This window comes from Amblyomma maculatum, chromosome 2 (assembly GCF_055883805.1).
Source record: "Amblyomma maculatum isolate TAMU_Amacu chromosome 2, ASM5588380v1, whole genome shotgun sequence".
NCBI classification, from domain to species: domain Eukaryota; kingdom Metazoa; phylum Arthropoda; class Arachnida; order Ixodida; family Ixodidae; genus Amblyomma; species Amblyomma maculatum.
In genome coordinates, this window is record NC_139345.1 from 106,575,027 (window position 1) to 106,594,944 (window position 19,918).

General features: G+C 42.5%; 1 protein-coding gene across 3 annotated transcripts in view; it reads left to right on the top strand.

Moving 5' to 3' along the window:
• The window catches only part of yki (Transcriptional coactivator yki), a 168,198-nt gene extending 154,967 nt beyond the window's left edge, over positions 1 to 13,231 (top strand). For 2 of the 3 annotated variants that reach the window (XM_084594981.1, XM_084594979.1), the window contains 3 exons: positions 3,606 to 3,843; positions 5,255 to 5,361; positions 9,004 to 13,231. In XM_084594981.1, the coding sequence (XP_084451107.1) occupies positions 3,606 to 3,843; positions 5,255 to 5,361; positions 9,004 to 9,084 (426 nt within the window). In that variant the 3' untranslated portion in view covers positions 9,085 to 13,231. The remainder of the gene's footprint in view (positions 1 to 3,605; positions 3,844 to 5,254; positions 5,362 to 9,003) is intronic. The other variant, XM_084594982.1, reaches the window with a different exon arrangement.
• Positions 13,232 to 19,918: the final 6,687 nt, after the last annotated feature.

Genomic DNA, 19,918 nt, shown 5'->3' on the forward strand with positions numbered 1-19,918 from the left:
TGGCACCTTTCGCTAGGAAAACTTTTAAGACTACTCCGTGCTGGTCCCAAAAGACTGTGAGCATGACCTTGCCCGCCGAGGGCTGGGTGCGTGCCTTCTTTGGAGGCAGTGAAGTGCTTCCATTCCATCGACTAGGCTTTAGTCTTCGGATCATAGTGATGGACCCAGCTTTCATCCTGTGTAATCAGTCTGTTGAAAAAGTCCTCCTGGTTTCCATGGTACGTGGTGAAAAGAGCCTGGGGGCATTCGACTCGTTCCTGCTTTTGGAAAGGTGTGAGCAGCCGGGGAACCCAGCGAGCAGATACCTTACGCATATGAAGATGGTCCTGAATGATTTTTTCCACGGACCCCCACACCATCTTGACATTTTGGGTTAGGTCTCGAACTGTTACGTGGCGATTTTCCAAAATGGCTACCTCCACTTGCTGAGTAGTGTGTTGATCGATAGCGGAGTGGGGTCGCCCTGCAATCGGAGCCATTTCCACCGAAGTCTGACCACATTTGAATTGATGATGCCATTTCTTCACTACATCATATGATGGGGAATCCTCCCCATAAACCTCTTTTATCTCATCGAACGTCTCCCTTGGAGTGCGGCCATTCAAGTGCAGAAACTTGATGACTGCTCTGTATTCCACTGCATTCATTATCACATCTCACACCACTTCAGCACCTGTAAAAGAAAGACCGTTATTAGTGCACAGTTTCTCATTGGCACACTTGCATTTGTGACTTATGTCATTACACATGCACTGTTTCAGTATCCTGCAATAAATAGAAGTCAGTCAGGGAAAATATTTATTGAACACCCCTGGTATAATGTGTATAGAAGATTTTTAGCATATCAGATTTTTGCCCCATATTATAAGCAGATCAAAACAACTTTCACCCTCAATTTGCAAGTACGGTCTTGGTGTTGCTCAGCACTATTGCCATCCGGCTATCTAGCAGTGACTGTTTCAATTGTTTTGGTTTTAATGTAATTTCACCGCTCTGAACCAGTGACACACACACTACCAAAAGCAGGATGGTCGCACCTTGCTCAATGTGATTACCGTGGAGCTGCTTAAAAATCCACATCAAGCGCTGCTGCGTAGACTGGATGAGGCAGTAAACGCCTGCAGTTAGTGCAGCCACATGTCTGAAATGGCGCCCTCCAGGTGGGCTCAGCAGTTGTGTCATGTGACTGACTCTTGGGCCAGCAGTCCCAAGGAGCTCATTGGTAGCACTTTCAAGAAATGCTTAATACCGAATGGGCTGAGCTGTCCCGAAGAGTAGTTTCTATGGAGAGATGTCCCCGACAAGAGATTCTGGGCAGACGGTACACTGGATGACGACAGTCACTAAAGGCCTGGGTGTGAAAACGTTTCTTGGTTGCACGCACCGTGCACCTGCAATCGAAGTGAGCAGCCGCGAGTGTGGCACCCAGCTCTGTACACGAGCTGGAAACAGCGCTACAGCTTGCTACAACCACAGCTATGTGTCGCTCTCACGTGTGTGAAATTCTTTAATTAAGTATTTCGGCTTGATAGAAGGGAGATGGTCAGCGTGAGGTGCATGGTGATGCTTGCCTTTTTTGGCACTTGACAAAAAATGGCGCTGGACACACAAACACGGCGCATACGCCTTGAGATGGTCTGTCAACAGCGGACTGCAGTACAAAAATAAATGCTTTTGAGAATCTTTCCTGCTTCACATTGTTCACAGAGGAAAACTTTTTTTTTAATTTTCTGATTTTGTTTTTCTGAATTCACATCTCTTATGATATGTGGGTTTTTATAGGGGTTGTAGAGTTTCTTGGTGGAATGGTAGCTGCTATGCTGTATTCATTATTGGTTTGTTGTTCATTTAGGCAATATCAGCGAGTTTACCTTTGTATTAGTCTGTGGCATATTTGTGCTCTTGGATAAAGCTCGGGCTTGTTTGCTGATTGAACCACTGTGTACGAATAAGAAGAATGCTTTCAATTACTGTATGAGAATTATATGGGCAAAATTGAGATCTAGCACAACTGTAGCTGTGCTTGCTGTACAGAATGATAGTGTTGGGTGATGCAGTCTATCCCAGATATATTTAATCATTGCTTATATCGAAATGTTTGCATTTGCTGCCAGCGCTAGCGCTATAAAACTGCCTAATGCGGCAAATGTAGGATGTCATTGAGTATGGCCTTTGGTTGTGTGCACTTATTTTTCACGCGGCACTGATGTTTGGTTGTCACGTGGTGAAGCCAGCCTAGCTTCCCAAAGGCTAGTGGCGGCCTGCTGCTGAAGGTAACGCAGAAATCAGTTGTGCCCTGATTTCAAATAAAATATTACTGTGTTTTTTTATTTTACAATACTGTGAGCCTTTCTCAGGCTCTGACAGGAGTGGAAAAAAAAGTATAAACAGCAGGCATAGTGTTCCAAGGCAGCAGGGAAAGCATACAGAGTAGTACACCGTGAATAACACATCAAGGTTGAGGATCTTGTGAACGAACAGTAGTATATACAACGCAGTCATCTGCAAACAGCCTTAATACAACATTCTGAGTTACACAGGAGAAAATATCATTGATGTAGATTAGAAAAAGTGTAGGCCCTAATACGGATCCCTGGGGAATGCCTGAAAGCGTGAGAGCGTACTGGTAACAAAATTAGACCGCTTATGATGGTGGTGGACTCTCCCAAGGGACCATCAGCCGTGACTTCCGATACGAAATTAGTCAGGCCTGGAAACACATGACGAGCAGTGTGCTGCCAGCAGCGCGTTGCCGCAGGAAGCTTGCCACTAGTGCAGATAACACCGTATTCGTGCGTTCGAATTACAGATGTTGATATGTTACCATGTTTACATGTTGATATCTCAAACTACTTTGCAATCCCTTTCAAGTTCGTAAGTTTCGTCCAAAAATAATGAGCTCTAACTATTTTCGTGACAGTGCATGCCATAAGTGACAGAATTGTATGAGCATAATGTTATAACCATGCGTGCCATCATGTAAGCAAAGAATTATGTGGTAAAAAGCATCAAAGGCATGGGCACCATATAAATTTCTCTGTGGATGGGTGTTTATTGCTAAGACATGCTGATGGGAGGGAACTAATGTGCCGGTGTGCTGAATACAACTACTTCAGGTTTCATTGTGACATTTAAGCAAATTTTGAACATTGCATTGGCACGCCACATTATCCGGGATTGAAGTGATTCATGGTCTGCCCAAATATCGCTCAGAAATGCAGAAAGCAAAGATGTCAAGAATGATTGGCCCAGTGATGCAGAACAAAGTGCCTGCTAGAGGTTTCACAGTGTCGATGCTAAATGGCTCCAGAAAGCTTTTACCAAGGCTGGATTTTTCTGTCAGATGGTTAACTTGGGCGTTCAGACACCATGATACCTGACATGTATTTACAGTAGTCGGATATGTCATTTGCAAGTACAGTAAACTATGAGCACAGATTATTGAACACAAGTAGGAACGAGCATTGCCCACTTCGCTGCGGGCCAGAAACCAGAGAGGAAAGAAAGATAGGTTTTTAAACCATGGTATGGTTTTTTCATTGAAAGCTGTGTCAGTTCATCTAGTCCAATTTTAATGGCACATCCTTTGTATGGTCTGTGTGTAGGAAATGCTTCTGCGACGTACGCTGACAGAGGAGATCCTCCCAAGCCCAACGTCCCCTACGGCCAGTGACGTGGTGGCAGTAGGCCCTACGACGGACCCGTTCCTTGGCGGCGACTTCCACTCACGTCAGGAGAGTGCCGACAGTGGCCTTGGTCTGGGCCCAAACTACTCGCTACCGCACACACCTGAGGACTTCCTCTCCAGCATGGATGATAGCATCGATGCTGGACTCAATGATGGTACTAATACTGATGTTTCATTTCAGATTTATACTTGCCTTCTGCTGCATTTTTCAGGATCGTAGCTGTAGCCATTAATTACTTCTAAACGTATGTTGTCATTTATATCGTTCCCTTCTCTAATTCTGCTTTGAAAGATACATTGAGGAGCAGCACAAAAGGATGTCTGGAATCATTTCTTACATACCATATTTACCCAATTCCAACGCGCAGTATCTTTTGGGCGAAAATAGGTGCTAAAATCGCATGTGCTTTAGATTCAAGTACAAACTAAAACTGGCCTATAGCTGCCCATTGTCGTTGCCACAATGCGGGTGCAGTAGCTCACATGCAGTTGGCAACCATAGCACCCCATTTGCGCGTCGTTTTTGGTATCGCAGGGACCTTTTGCAATCGGTGCGGTGTTGTCCGATCCATAGGCTCTCTTGTCCGCAAATCAATGCTGCAGCGGCGACGAAGACACATTGTGCCCGCCGCGAGAACAGTTTAAAGCATAAAGTTATTCTACATACTGAACAGAGTGGCAATAGGGAAGCAGCTCGTCATTTTGGCGTGCCTGAGAATTGTGTCCGGTCTGTGACTGGCCAAGACTGGAAAAGTAAATCTTTGAGAGCAAGATGTCAAGCAAAGGCCGCCATGGTCCGCAAGCGAGGGGGTTTCTAGACCTTGAACATGAGCTGGCTGATTTTCACGAGGTACCTGCGGGTGGATCACATGCTTGTGACTACCGAAGTGTTGAAGATGAAGGCCCTGGAGCTAAGCTAGTAAGAGCTTGAATGATTTTAAGTTCACGTGAATAAACAGCCTGTTTCTACCTGAAAATAGGAAGATGTTTACAATAAACAGCCTGTTTCTACCTGAAAATAGGAAGATGTTTACGTGTTTTATTTCAATCGCGAAATTCATAATGGGGGGACGTTAGAATCGTAGTTAGCGGTTTTTTTCTTGCTCGCAGCAGTCGGCCGCGTACACATCAGGGCTTCCAGTTTCTTTTTTTTCCTTTTCGGTCATGTAAATTGGGTGCACTTTAGTATCGGGGGCGCGTTAGACTTAGTTAAATACGGTAAATGGCAGAGGACAGGTTATTACGAAGCAACATGATGCAGTTAAAAAATCTGGGAAGAAAGCAGGTTGATAGTGTCTGTTTTAGCCATAACGTCGCCGCTAGAGGTCAATGGCAAGGATGCGAGGTGAGAAGTGTACTCTGTGTCTCGGGCCGGATTAGAATGTTTTGCTAATGAGAACTCTCGCACTGATCGCAGCAATGAAACAGTATAATATCTGGGTTGCAAGAAGTGTAATGACTCTTGTAGACAGCTTTGTAGATCATAACATATCAGTTTCTTCATCTGTCAAATTAGTCTTATTCCTTGTTCTTTTTTTTTTTTTTTTTTCTTTCTCTTATTTGCAGACCCCAATCACCAGAACAGTGAATTGAGTTTAGATGGCTTACAAGGCACGGGCATTGACCTGGGCACAGAGAACATGGACTCAGATGATCTTGTGCCCAGCTTACAGGTGAGCAAGAGCCAACTAAGACCCTTTCAACCTTTGGTGGCATTTCTTGTTTTTCAGTAAAGTAATGATAAGATCACATGAGTTTATTTGAGGTGGCACAGAAACTGAAGCACTTCGCTTCAGGGACTTGCATATTTCAAGAACAGTCATTTAAAACCCCATGCAACATTTGGATCAGCTCGCATGATATTTCTTTGCACCTATAAAATGAGTGTGACTGATGCTCGCTAAATAATTGTTTCAGTTTGCATTTTCTCGTTATGCATTTTGTGATTGCTTTGAAACTTCTAAATATGGGACTTCAAGAAATGTAGTCAGAAGTCTGTGCACGTGCAACCACAATAACACTTTGAGGACAAACTCTCTGGAGTTTCAGCTTGGCCAACTTTTTTAAGCCCTTTCTTGACCATTTTGTGTCGTAAATTGCATCTAATTCTGTCAGACTGGTGGGCCTTTCAGAAGATATCCCGCAGCTAATGAAACGAGAAGGCAGCTGCATTGAGTCTCATTGCAGTTTTGCTGATTAATTTCAAGTTTTTTCATTGTCTCATCTTCCATTTTGTTCACTTGCACTTTATCCCAATCTACGCCTGGTTTCTTTCACAAATACGCTGTGCCATCAGCCTATTAACCCTACTGCTCCATATACAGTGATAATTGAACCTTAGTCACTTGGATGGATCTCAGTTGCTTTCATAGCATATTGCCATTTTAAAGCTATATGCCTGATTCCCGTAAAGAAATGTGAGTAGAGGAAATGCAACTTCTCATACAGCTGCTGCATCCTTTACTATTCTCGTATAACCTTGGACAGGCTGACCTGAAATGAATTGCAACAACCAAGCAACCAAGAATTACCGGTGCACTATGAGAACATATTCCACTAATCAGTGTTAGATGAGCTACGTAGCATGCCTTTGTTGTGGCTAGTTTGTTTCTACAATCGGACTGTGAGGGCTTGCGGTATCATTTTTTTAGTTGTGTTTTATTGCGAAAGCAATAATCCGACAGCCAAAGCGGGACATAGCTACGGTCGTGAAGAGGCATGAAGAGCGTAGCTACGGTCTCCTAAAAAAAATATCGGCCTGCCAAGGCATTTGACTTCACGTTACCCTATGCCACGGGCAGGAGCTGCCAGTCCAAGTCGCTCCTTTCGTATGGGAGGGTGATATCAGAATCAGCCTGCCGGAACCGTTTGCATTCTCGTTACCCTTATGAGATGTAGGCACGTCTGTACGGCTTGGTTGAAGCATGACTTTATATGTGGGTTGGTAGCTTAAGCTCTCCCTTAAAGGATGAGCTTAAGTGTCCCCAATAATGTAGCACCTTACACTGATAGGGCATGATAGGGGAATAATGTAGCAGGCAAAAGAAGCTTCCGCTGTTGCTTTCGCAATTCAACTAGGGTTAACCAGAGCTAAACCACAACTAATTTTTGCTTCTGTTCCTTATTTAAAAAAAAAGAAAAATTATGGCCTCACAAGTTCTGTCACTGCAGTATTATTTCACTTGAAACTAGACGAAGGTAACAGTCTCGCGCTAAAGTTGATCTCATTGCTGGCTCATGTTTACGTGGTTGTACGAAGCCACCCGTAGCTCATGGCTGTCATTCCATCATTCCAGTTTAGCTAGTTGATATGCCTAATAAAAGCACATGGAGACGTCAGTTTCGTTTTGCGGTGAGCACAATAGACGCCAAGCACTTTGATATTGAACTCTTTAAAATGAAGCTCATCCAAAAATGTTATTTAGTTATAAGGATAGAGGTGCGCTTTGAGGTGTCTGAAATTTTAGGAAATTGTCTGTTTTGTTATGGCTTCAAATAATTGTGTGGTTAAGCTTCCTGTGAAGTCTTGTTTTAGTGGATATTCTTTATATTTCCACTTAGCTCATATCAGATTATTTTTGTACATGACTGCAATAAAAATGTGGCCCACACTACAGAAAGCACAGCCATATTCTGGTAGGAGTAATACAGTGCAGTCCATTTATAACGATATTTAGAAAAACCAGAAAATCCAATCCGGACCGACAAAAATACAGGACACACCCACATATTTTTCCATGCACGTAGGTCTGCCCACTTACAGTCATAAGTGAATCGGGCTGAGCAACGCGAGTCATTGTAAAGGGCACTGGACACTTCATTGCAGAATACATAGCCATAAAATAACTTAAGAATGTATAAGAAAGTTAAAAATTTGCACTCACTTGAGCGGAATCTGAAGCTTGACAATCGCTGTGAGCATCGCTTCCAGCAGCGCGCACGCTGGCAGCAGTCCTTTTTGTGTGCACATTACCAATCAGCGACTGTACGAATTCTAGGACGCCCCCATCTTTGGATGATCGTCAGAATCGTAGAGTGCGAATGCCCATATTTTTTCACTAGGCTTTCGATCTTGAAACCCTGCCGGAAATCCCAGTGAATCTGCTGTTTCATTTCAAGAGCTATCATGGCGTCGTTTTAGTCGGCACCATCTTCTATGGACGCACAGTTGATGATGGCGATTGTGATGCTGATAGAGCTCGTTTCCTTAAACCACATCAAATGCCCCTTATGGATTTCTCCACACCGGTCCATTTTCACCACTTATGTCGAGTTTTCACATCATCCTCTTAATATGCGTTGCAGGGCTAGTTGGTTCATGCTCGTAAACTTATATAAGTGCAACAAAGACGACACAACAGGCAAGAAAGACAGGACAGGAGCGCTCTGTCCTGTCTTTCTTGCATGTTGTATCATCTTTGTTGCGCTTATATAAGCTTACGATCATTCTCTTATTGGTATTTTATTTTTTATCGAACAATCGGACAAATTTTTGTGATAAACATCTTTCGGGTGTCCAGAAAGCTATCATTGTATCCGATATGCTGCCAGTAATCAATCGTTTTATATAGTTTATTTTTACATGAGGCAATAGGAAAACTGATAACTCCCAAGAATTTGATTGCTATAAGCGACATATCATTATATCTGGTAGGGTTATAAGTGGATTACACTGTAGCTTTCTTTTTTTTTTTTTTATATGTGCAGTCATAGAGAAATAATACCTAGAGAGTGCACATTATTCGCAAATGAAGATAGTACCGGAGAGACAGCTAATTATGTGGTGATAGTTATTTCCTTGATTCCTGGAAATTTCTGGAAAAAGTTCTGCCAAAGGGTTGTATGGTTATGAGGTAAAGCCATTGCAATTGATCAAAGTGAATGTAAAATCAACCTGAATAAACTGAAAGAAGCCTGTTATGTATTAAATATAACCACAACAGCATGAAAACTCGAAGGCCACACCACAGTAATTCTCAGTTATTCTGAACGGCACGACAAAATAAGCGAGGAATGCACAGCAAGTGTTTAGTACCTATGCCTGTATATCATGCTCATCACACAGAATTTAAAATATAGCTCCACATTGTGGTAAACATTGGAATGCTAATTTTGGGTACAGCCTGTGAAAGAGACCCACTGGGTGATAGACCATAACTTGGGATGAAGTGCAGGTGATGCCTGCTGCATGCAGCCCCCCTACGCAACCCACCAGTAACCAAATTGCTCTAGCTGCGCTTTGATGTGCTGCGCACTTGGCCATGAAGCCCGACAGTTTTTCCTCATAGTGTGCTGTGTGTTTCTGTCTTCCCTAGGAGGAGCTGCAGGGAGACCTTCTGTCAGACATGGAGGCATTGTTAACGTCCAGCAAGGACAGCGTGCTCACATGGCTTTAGGACGGTGCCTGACAACCACTTTCCCCTCCCTTCTCTCCGCCAGCTTTCCGCCACATCTCCCCTTGGACTGTCTCCCTTCTGAGAGAAAGAGAGAGAGAAAAAAAAAGCAGACTGGTGCACTGCCAACGAACTGGGACTCTTCCGCCTGGACAAAGTCGAGAGTAGTCCAAGCACGAACACCCTCTCCAATCCCTCCGTGCCTTGCGTTCCTCGTGCCGGGAACACCTCAGCTGTGGGCTGTGCTGCGTTAAAATTTAGGCACCAAAACCGTGCTGCAGAGGGTCACTACACGTGCCTTGCATCCTGAATGAAATTCTGCATGAAATTTTGTGCCTTATGAATGATGAGCACTTCATTTTTCAGTAAGCTAGCATGAGCTTGACCTTGAGTAACCTTGAGTGCACTGAGAGGGACAAATGCCGTCCATCTTTGACCATAATCTAGCCTAGAGACAGTGCGCACTCGCTGTACTATCGAGTGTATTGTATCCTATAAGCTAAACTTGTTACAGACCTGTGCCTTATCAACACCGCGTGTGTATTGTCTTTGCAGAGACGTGCATGCTTGTGTGCTTTATCGGAGTAACACACCTATATTTACACAGCTTTTACTGTTGTGAAAAATTAACACGTAAGGAATTTCCTTTTTTGTGGCAGTGTAGCTGCCGTGCTGCGAGGACAGCTAGTAAATGTTTCCCTGCATGAAAATTGTCTTTTGTTGTGCAGGTTTCAAACTGTGAATTTGTTGAGCTAAGAAAAAAAAAAATTTTTTTTTCGTGCTTGTTTTCCGAGTGTTGTGATTTGCAAAGGGGGAGGCATTTTGGGAGGGTGTTCTGCAAGAGCAATAAGGCAGCTAAAAAGCCGTGTTTTCCAAATCCCCTTTTTCTTTTGAACTTCGTTTTGAAGTAAAGCCAAGGCTGTTCAAATGTCTCAGCAAAATGTGCCTTTGTGGTCTGGTTTCAGTTGAATGGCTAAAATGTCCTGCTTCAAAGAGGGCAGTATTGTTGCTATACAGCAGCCCGTGGTCTTTATGATCTTTTCTAGAAGGTAAAAGCCCTGCCCTTTGTTATCAGGAAGTGCTATTGATGTTGAGCAATAACGAATGCCGTGAACCATGTCTCAGTTGGGCACGCATTTGCACCTATTTGTTCCTACCTTGTTTATTCTTCATTTCCTTCCCCTCTCTCTTTTTGCTCTCCTCCGAAAAGAGGAACTTGTACATTTGAGTAGCTGCATGACTGAGGTTGTCAGCGTCCATTCCATCCACAAATATAGCGCTCCTCTCCTTTGTGAAGCTGTCTATGACTGCGGAGGGGCAAGGCTTGTTGCCAGAACCAATGGTTAACACAGCAGCTTCTCGGCATGTCGTGCTGACATCAGTGCTCGCATAACAACGGCACTCGGTCCAGTTTTATCGCTGGCACTGGCATTGTTCGTGGTTGATTTGCGTAGGGCGCTTCTGATTTGCTTTCTTTTTACTCTTGTTTAATCAGCCTAGTATGCATATTAGCCCCCACTTCCCCCAGCCCCTATTTCTTTGTTGTTTTTTTTCTCCCCTTTGTCTTAAGTGCTGAGGCATGACATATATGTCAAATTTGTGCCCCATGAGAGGCTTGTTTTTGAGTACTTTCTATAAAGTCTGTAGCTGAGGATATGGTTTGTTTAGTATATGTTCTCTTATAAGCACTTATTTACCACAAAAATGTACCTTACTTGCTTTGAATACAGCTTATTTTCTTTTTACAATGTAACCCTTGAAGCTGATGAAAAAAAATCTGCTAACCATGGTTCTGCCAACAGTCTTGTTACCTGTCCAGCGAATGTGCTGTTGTGTGCTGGAAGAAAGCGTGGTTATTTTACATGCGCTCATGCGTGTGTGCGTGCGTATGTGTGTATGCATGTGTGCGAGAATGTGTTTTATTTTTTTTTTATTACATTGAATTCATTCACCATGTGCAACACTTGGGAGAGCACAAAAGGCTCTGCTTGCTGGTCTTGGCAGCCTTGCAGGTGTTGTTTTGTTCTTTTTTTTTATCCATCGCTTACGGAAATAGAAGGAAAGCTGAGGCAAGGATTGTAAACGACAAGCTTGAGACGTACCTAACTTCAGCTGACCTACAGGACATTTCTTTATTTTTTTTTTTAATTCTTCAATCGTCATGTAAAGGATGCTTTTGAGTGCCAAACGTGTGTGATGCACGTGCAATGTGACGCATCGTCATGGAACGCATTGTTTCTTTCTATTCCCTCTTGTACACATCTTTTTTTCTTTTTCACCCTTGTACAGATGTTGTAGCTGCATTTACACAGCCATGAGAAAAGCCGTAGTGCCTTAAATTGCTTGTTGTGGTTTTGTGCTGGGCTCCATGCAGTGAGAAGAATGAAATGAGCTTGCGAAAGCTGGGAATAAGCAATTTCGGCCCTGACAGTGTGTGAGCCTTGTGAAAACTACAGGCATTGAATGACTGTTTTACTACCTAAGTGCCTTGAAGAACTGTGCTCACTTTTTAAAAGCGCACTGAAAGTAACATGCTTTTTTGCTCTTGTACACTTTTCTACGTTGTGCAAGTTGTTTGGGCCAGTCCAAACATCGGAAAGCAATAAGTAACATGATTGTGCAAAGAAATCCCACAGCGTGCTCTTTCTTTTACCGTTTTTGTAGGTAAGTGTTTTCATACTGTTTTTAACGGCGACACCGTGCTTTAAAATGTTAGTGCTGCGTATATGCTTGTTTTGCTCCAACAATCATGCTTTGCGTGATCTGCTTTTTGGTGAGCAAACAGACTAGGGCAATGTGTTATACGGCATTGATGTTTTTCATCGAACATTGTTTTAACTCCTGTGAAATGATGAAGAACGAGAGGCCACCTCACCAGTATTATTACTTAGATGGTTTCGGCAGTTCACTGACATCTGTCTTGTTTTGCATTGACAAGTCTCCAATGGTTGTGATTCAGAAAGTACAAAAACATGGGCTGCAGCTGTGCTTTGGAGAAGTGCTACAAAAAAAAGAAATATGTTTAAAAGTTGTTGGTGCGAATTGCCGAAAAAAAAAAAGTATTGTCTAATATTCTGCATATTTGTTGCAGTGCAAACTGAAGTGGCCTTTCGTTCCTCGCATGGTGCAGTTATTTGGTTGTTTTTTCCCCCCTACTCCGCTGAATTCTTGACTGCCCATTCTTGTCACAGGGCATGCGATGCAACATCATGTTTTTTTTTTGGTGTGCATCGTGCCGACAAGAATGTATCAGTTGGTGCAGTCTGATGTTTGTGCAGCTGTATTTTGTTCTCCTGAGGCCTTTGCTGACTGACATTTTGGGTGCCATTAAAGTAATGTCAGTGCTGAGCATGTAGACCAGGGGTTCTCAATATTTTAATCCTGGATTATCCCGCGGCCTTTTAGAGGATACTGATGAACCCATCATGCCTTGGCTTGGATCTTTTTCTGCCTAACACGCAAAAGAGCATGCAGACTTGGAGCCGCTAAAAAAAAAAAAGAAGTAAAATTGCAAATTTTAGTCAATGTTGGCTGTTTTTGTATTCAAACAGTTTGTTACAAGCATTTCCAATAATGATTAGTCCCAACATTAAGTGAGCAAAAAAGAGGTGATGATAAAGGCATGCATAGATTTAGGTGCTTTGGGGGAGCCCAAAAAAGTGCACTGAGGAACCCTGGGGTTGGTAAAACCAATCTTGAGAACCCCTGGTATAGGCATTACTTTGGATGTGCCTTTTGTGACAAGTGCAATTGATCTTAATGAACGCCGCAGCACTGTGGAGCCAGTACGGAGCAGCTACCTCTAACCTGGATGCAGACGCGAATTGCAAAGTGTTTTGTCGTTGTTGGCTTGAAGTTCCACTGTACGATTGCTTGTTGTGAGCGCATTGCAGAAGACACTTGTTGTGATATGCCCATCCCTCCCTTTTTTTTATGTATATTATGTGTATTTTAATTCTCACTGGTTTTTGGGTAAGGAAAAAGAAAGATGAATTTGAAGTGTGCTTACAATCAAAATTTAATACATAGCAAACATTTTAATGAATGATGTATATAAAAGGCTTACTTAATTCCTCCAATATTTGCCATTGTTTGTATTTTTCCTTATGTTGGCTGTGAACCATGTAAATAAATAATTAATGTTCAAGCACTCCCAGCGTACTTTTGTTTGTAGTTCTGATGACATTAAGCTTTATTCGTGCAAGTAGAGAGGTAGAAGTCCATTATAATTGGTAGAGCTGGCGTTCATTGCAAAAAGTGCTCGTGAAAAAGAGGTCCACTTTGAGTGCTCGGATCAAAGAGTCTTAAGAGTCTCTCTCTTGGTTTTAGTGTCAATAATAGAATAACTCTTGAGGACAAAGAAGTTGCGAAAAAAAATGGTCAGGTTTCAAAGCGGAAAAAATGCAATGACATATATATATGTAAACACCCTGCATATATAGGAAGTTAGGCAGAATGGTTGTTTTCTAAAGGCGTGCAAATATTTGAAAAACTGATATTTGGAATTTTTCAAATTAATTGAAAATTACCAAATACACTGCAATTTTTTTAATTTACTGCAGTTTGACTGTACTGCATGCTTCATTGTAATTCTTGACTGCATTGACTGGGAAGTGAAGCATCCTCAAAATGTGATGGAGCCTTTTTGTCAAGAGGGGCCGCACCTTTTGAGAAAGGGACCTTCCAGATAATGTGCCCAAAGCGAATAACTTGGAAGAAATCGGAAAAAAAAAAAAAAAAAAAAGTCGTCACTTGGATTTCATCTGAAATGCAGACAACTATCATGAAGAGGTTTACGGTTTACCAGATAAAGTTACTGCGGTGCTAGTGGTTTTCAGCAGTTTTTAAGCCCTATTCGATAATTTGAGCTTTCGGTTGATTTGGATGTTTTGTTCTGGTTCTTTGAAGGTTTAATTAAAGAGCATTTACTACCTTAAATGGCAATATGACAGCTCCACACAGTTTCATGCAGGTCTTTCCTGCATAAATAACTGGTATACGAAATCCTGCATAAAACTTATACTGAATTTTCAGTAGAGTATACACATCTGTGCAATTCTAGATTTATTTGCAAATACCGTGTGAATTATGAAATAAACAAGATAAACAGTGTTTGCTATTTCTTAATTTCCCTTTTTTTTTTTTGTCTGTGAGATATTTGATTTGATATTTGAAATCTTTTTTCCCATATTTATATTCGTTTCGTATTCGAAAATTGCAATATTCACACACCAATGTTTTCCTTATGCATTTCTTGCTTCAGGCAAAGTACTTTTAAACCTTTACATGTATTCTAAAGGACTGCGCTGTAATTGTCTCCTGCACAACATGCAATGCTCCGCAGTGCGACGCAGTGTTTCGTTACCATCTTTTTATCTTCGATTTATTTTTAATCCATCAATAATAAGATGCCATACCAATCTACTTACAATAGAAATCATCAGCAATGAGGGTGCCAGTGCACATCATTGAACAAAAGTTAACAAGGCATAGTATGTATGCAGGGAAGCTGCTTGGCAAAACTGGGCACATTTGCTATATCCTTAAATCAGTACAGTGTGGCAGACAGCATGTGGCAGACAGCATGCAATCTAGGCCTTGAATATGAGGCCTAGCATCAGTCTGTATAAAGAATGCTGCCCCCCATTTGTACCTGAACAGTAGATGCAAGCCTTGGAAGATGTAGAACATTGTGTCCCAATGTCTATCCTTGGTGACGTTCTGAAAGGAATCTCTCGACAAATTGTAGTTGGCCTGTAGCAACAGGTTACTGCATTCTGATGACAAAGAGACCACTTTCACTTAAAACCCAGCTCAGAAAGGTAAAAAAGTATGAAATACAAATATATCGCCACCACCTGGCATTTTCCCAAGAAAATTATGGCAAAGTTGGGACTGTCATCTGAGCATGGGCCTTCATGTTATTCACTTCCATACAATTCTTTCTTGGTCTTGCCATCATGAGTTTTGAGTCCAGTGCAAGCATGCTGGTGTTTGTCATGTTCATATCGGAAAACAATAAAACGTTATATGGATGTCTAAGGTATTTCCATCGGTTATGTAATACCTCCTGCAGACATCTGTTTTGGTCTCGTTTTTCAGGAATCTGCACACCTACAACGCTACAATTGGTGTCCTTATGCAGCATAGTATGTACTGTAAATATTACGGCTAGACGCATGCAAGATATTTAGGGATTTCTAGCACACTGGAGGCATATACAGTCTGTGGTCTACAAACGGAGATTTATTAGATGTGATAAAAAAAAAAATCACTATTTCATAGAGCAGGACAGTTATGACATCATGGGTGCAAGATGCATATTGACCTGCAAGAATCTTTCATGCTCACAGGTAACTTGAATTGCTGTATTAGTATATTCTCGCACATAACATACCATCATGTTCTTTTGCAGACTAACTCTATTGTAAGAACACTACAATAATATACTGCTGCGGGGCAAAAGAACGCCGCGAAAAAACGAGGACAAAGGAATACATAAAACACGGGACGGGCACTGCCCTGTGTTCTCAGTGGTTCTCAGTGCCTGATTGTGTTTGTGTGTATTTAGCCGTGAAACAACTAGCCCAGGCAAAAGTCTTGATTCAACATATATTGCTGTGAACCCTTGATTGTAATCTTTGTTGCTGCTGGGAGCCACTGGTGTGCTGCTTTCACCACCTTACTTGTATACTGCACAGAAAGAACTTGCATTCTTTATCTGTTTATGCTCGGTGTTGCTGAGACACAGTTTTGTCGAGCAACATGTGCCAAGATGTATCTTGACAACAACAACAAGAATGTTGTTGACAAATCTTTCAACATTTTGATTAATGCTTGGAATCTTAACCTTTTTTGCTTTGGCGAGCTGTAGGTGTTGACTGAGTATGAAAATATTCTGCTCTGTGATACTCCTGGTTAGTACCTCAACGAACACGTGTTCTATGTCCCTGAACCTTATTTCCTGCTCCAGAGCTGCCACATTTTGTTTTTGACTAGCATTGTCACTCTCGTTTTGTGTCCTTTGTTGCTATGAAAAGCTTAATATCCTGCCTGTTTTGCAAGACCCCGTGTTTCCTGCAGCGCTATTGCGAATGTAGGTTTTCTAATTGTTGCAGATACTGTGGCACTGGCCTCTTTCTCCTAAAATCTTGGCAATTCCATTTCCAGATTTGATTGTTAATATTCTTCCTTCTGTTCATATTGAAACTGAAGTATTGCTTCCTCTGCTTTTTGCTGCCACCCTTTGTTGGCTGCCAACATCTCTCTGCTTGCTTTTGCATGCCTTCATTTAGCTTCTTAATCTGTGCATTTATTTGTGTGTTAATTTGTTTCATAAAGTCTGTGAGATTTGTGATCACACTCTCTAGCTTCATGAAGTCATTTTCCAATCTTGGGACCTATAGTTTCTAGATCTTGTGGAGACTCCACGTTTTGTAGCTGTGGGTTGCTGCGTCTGTGTTTGTGCCTATGTTGGAGTCTGCTGTTTTTCAAGTCTTTGTATGGTTTCATTTTGCTTTTTTATTATCTTTTGCATTTCCTCAATTTACCTCATTAGCCCATCCATTTTCTCGTCCTGACCATTCCCTTCTTCTCATTCCCTTGCTTCTCCATCTGGCTTGATCTCCCCTTGTGTTCCCCTCGATTTGTGTCCTCCACTTCATTTCCCTCCCCCCTCTCACCCTTTTTCGAGTCTTGGGAAGGATTAGTCTCCAATTCTGTATTTGTATCCGTTCTTGTGTTCTGCCTCTTGGCTATACCTTGGCTGCATCCTTGTTCTTGCCTCCATTGTTGTTCCATCCTGGCCATGGCTTTCTCCCAGCACCACTTCTTGACGATGTACGACGTACCACGGCCGCTCAATGAAGGTGCACCTGGGTGCGGCCCGTCGCGTCGCCCAGAAGAGCCGTATTGCGCCTAGTTCTCATCGCCACCGCTGCGGCGCCACCGCTCCGGGACGAGTCCGGGCGGAGAGCTGCGCGCAGCGGCCGTGGCTGTGCTTTCGTTTCGGCGTCCGCGTGGTCGGCGCTTGCTCAATTTAGGATTATGAGCGGCCTTTCACACAGTATGTGATGTTATGTGCATGTTTGCTATTGATAAGGTGATAGCGGCAAGTCATCATCACTAGGCTTTTCCAAGTCATTCTTGGTCTTCCGTTTACAACGAGAACGAGGCAGTCGTGTGCTTTGCTGAGTGCGCACCCATTTAGTTGCGTTTCAACCACTGTAATAACGTATTATATATTGCAATCTTGAAATCGAGACATGGTTTGGGGCCATTTACTCAGCGTGCACTTTTCTGGAAACTTACAATTCAGGACGTAGCGTTCAACATTATTGTTCAGCCTGTTCCTCCGTTTTCACTGGAAATAATATTCAAGTGGGTACCACCACCAAAACATACTAGCTAACACAAACTGTTGCAAAAGAAACAACACAAGACAGCCAGTTCAACGACACGCCCTCAAGCTCGGGCAATTTTTTTCTCGTTTGATTATGAAGCCGTGTGATGCACAGAAGACACGCAAGCTTGTTTTACAAGCGAAGAACTTTTCTCGAAAAAGGTTTATGTGCAAGCGTGATTTTTTCCACTGTCTGATTGATGTTGCCTGTCCAGTTGATCAGCAGTGGTCGCATTAGTTTGGTTAGGTCCTTAGTGTGACTGCGGTCTTCTCTCTCGCAAATCAACTCCGGAAATTGCACAAAATAGGGAAGAAGGGATGAAATTAACATGTTGCATAGCTTGCTGCTTCTTATGACCTGCGGGCACTTCATCACCTTGCTAACAAAGGTGCATGGTGATTTTCAGATACCTTAGGCGTCCATCATCAAGAATTTTGATAAGTCCAGGGTTTTGCAGGAATCACAAGGCACAAAGTTAATAAATGGATGGGGACTAATGAAATAAAATTATTGACACTCTAAAGTAAGCACTAGAAGTTATTTAAACTTTGGTAATATATACATAATGAAAACACGGGCAGGCACTGAAAACAGAATAAATAAAAATGTTTCATGAGATTCTGTAAAACTATTCATACTTTCTCTTCAAATGGACGTGCAAGGTAACCAGCCAAGAATGCAATCGGTACTAACTCTATCTCAGCTGCTGGTTCACACCACACATGAATGAAGCCAAGCTGACTCGAAAACTACCTCGCAGCAGACGTGATATGGCAGTTGGCAAGGTACGACTTTCATAATCACGAATTCCAAGTTTTATAGCTGCCTATTGTTGATAGGTGCATTTGCAGACCGATGCTTGCAAGATGCCAACCTGCACAAAGCATGGCAAAATGTGTATAACATCAGTCGATATATATATATATATTTTTCGCTAGTGGTACCTTCAGTATTTTCTCCGAGGTGAAAACTGCAGCCCTTGCGTCAACTTTGTCATTCCCGCCTTTGAATTGCCTTAGGCTGCTAAAAAGCGATACTATAGACCCGCTTTCAGAGCCTGCTTTAGGGCGTATCGGAAGCTGAAAATAAGATTCAGTTAAATGCAATGCACTAGTAAGGCACACAGAAGACATTGTTGTAAGATACTTGATGTGATCAAGAATGTACTTAATTTGCGCCACTGTGGACCTGATTGTCATGATTGTTGCTTCGTACGTTTGCTTGGTTAGCCTTTGCTTTGACGTGCCTCCTTGGACCTGAATGTCTTCGATATGGCAAAGTCCAACTCTAACCAAGATAGTCGCTTGTGATCTGACAAATAGAGCGGCTCCTCTTGGTGTCTCCAAGGCTTCACTTATGCGATCTTGCGGAAGGCATACCATTTTGATATCATCGTCATAAAAGTGATCGTGGCGCAGCTATCTTGAAACACACATGTTTCAGGATGACACGGGGGGTTGTCCAGGAGGAAATGAAGTGTAGCTATAACAAGTGGAAAAAATAAAGCTATTGACCTGCACACATTAATTTTTTCAAGGTTGTTTGGCTCAACATGAGCCCGCGTGAGTAACTTAACTTGTAATGTGGGCAGTTCGGGAACACGGAGGGGACAGCTGAAGGAAGCAGGATCTTCAGTTTTATGTTCTTCCTGTAATCGTCATCTGTGAAGTGTAGTGAGTATACCAGTGACTTGTCACTCGACTACCACCGGCTTCCTTTTCCATCCTAGCCCTCCCGAGATATGTTTTTTAGCCATGCTGCTCGACGTTGTGAATCGCACGGGAACTCATGGTAACCGATCTTTTCTTGCTTTCGTGGTGCACAGCGGCACACAGCTGTGGCCTGGCATGGTTTTTTTAAAAATACACAGCGCAACAAACATAGGACAAGCGAGTAGACGGGAACAGCACTGACTATCAACTACATGATTTATTGAAAGAACACGAATATATACAAAAAATGCTCTGACAACCAAGTGCGCATGTTCTCAGATAAAACAACATTTCACTTTAACCAGTTTCGTCAAGATATGAGATTTCTCGGGGATGAATGATAACAGATGGGGTGCTTACGCATGTGTCAGAATTCTTGTGAATGAGATAGGCTTCTTTTAATTCTCGTGTTAATTTCTCTCTGTGTTTGTACAACACTGAAGTTTCTTTGAATAGGGGAGTGCAAGGAGGGTGCAAAGGGGGCTTTTGGCTACATTCCTTGTGGTGTAGTGCCAGGTTCGATGACGGGGCTTTTTCTAGGGAGTTTTCATGTTCTCTTAGCCTGACTGACCAATGTAATCTTTTCCGCAAGTAAAAGGCACTCTGTATACCACTCCTTCTGTGCACGGAAGAAAAGCTACATTATGTTTTACCTGGCATCCCCCCCGGCCTCCACGTCGTTTTTTGTCATTTATTTTTCGGTCTACTTTAGCGCAAATGCTG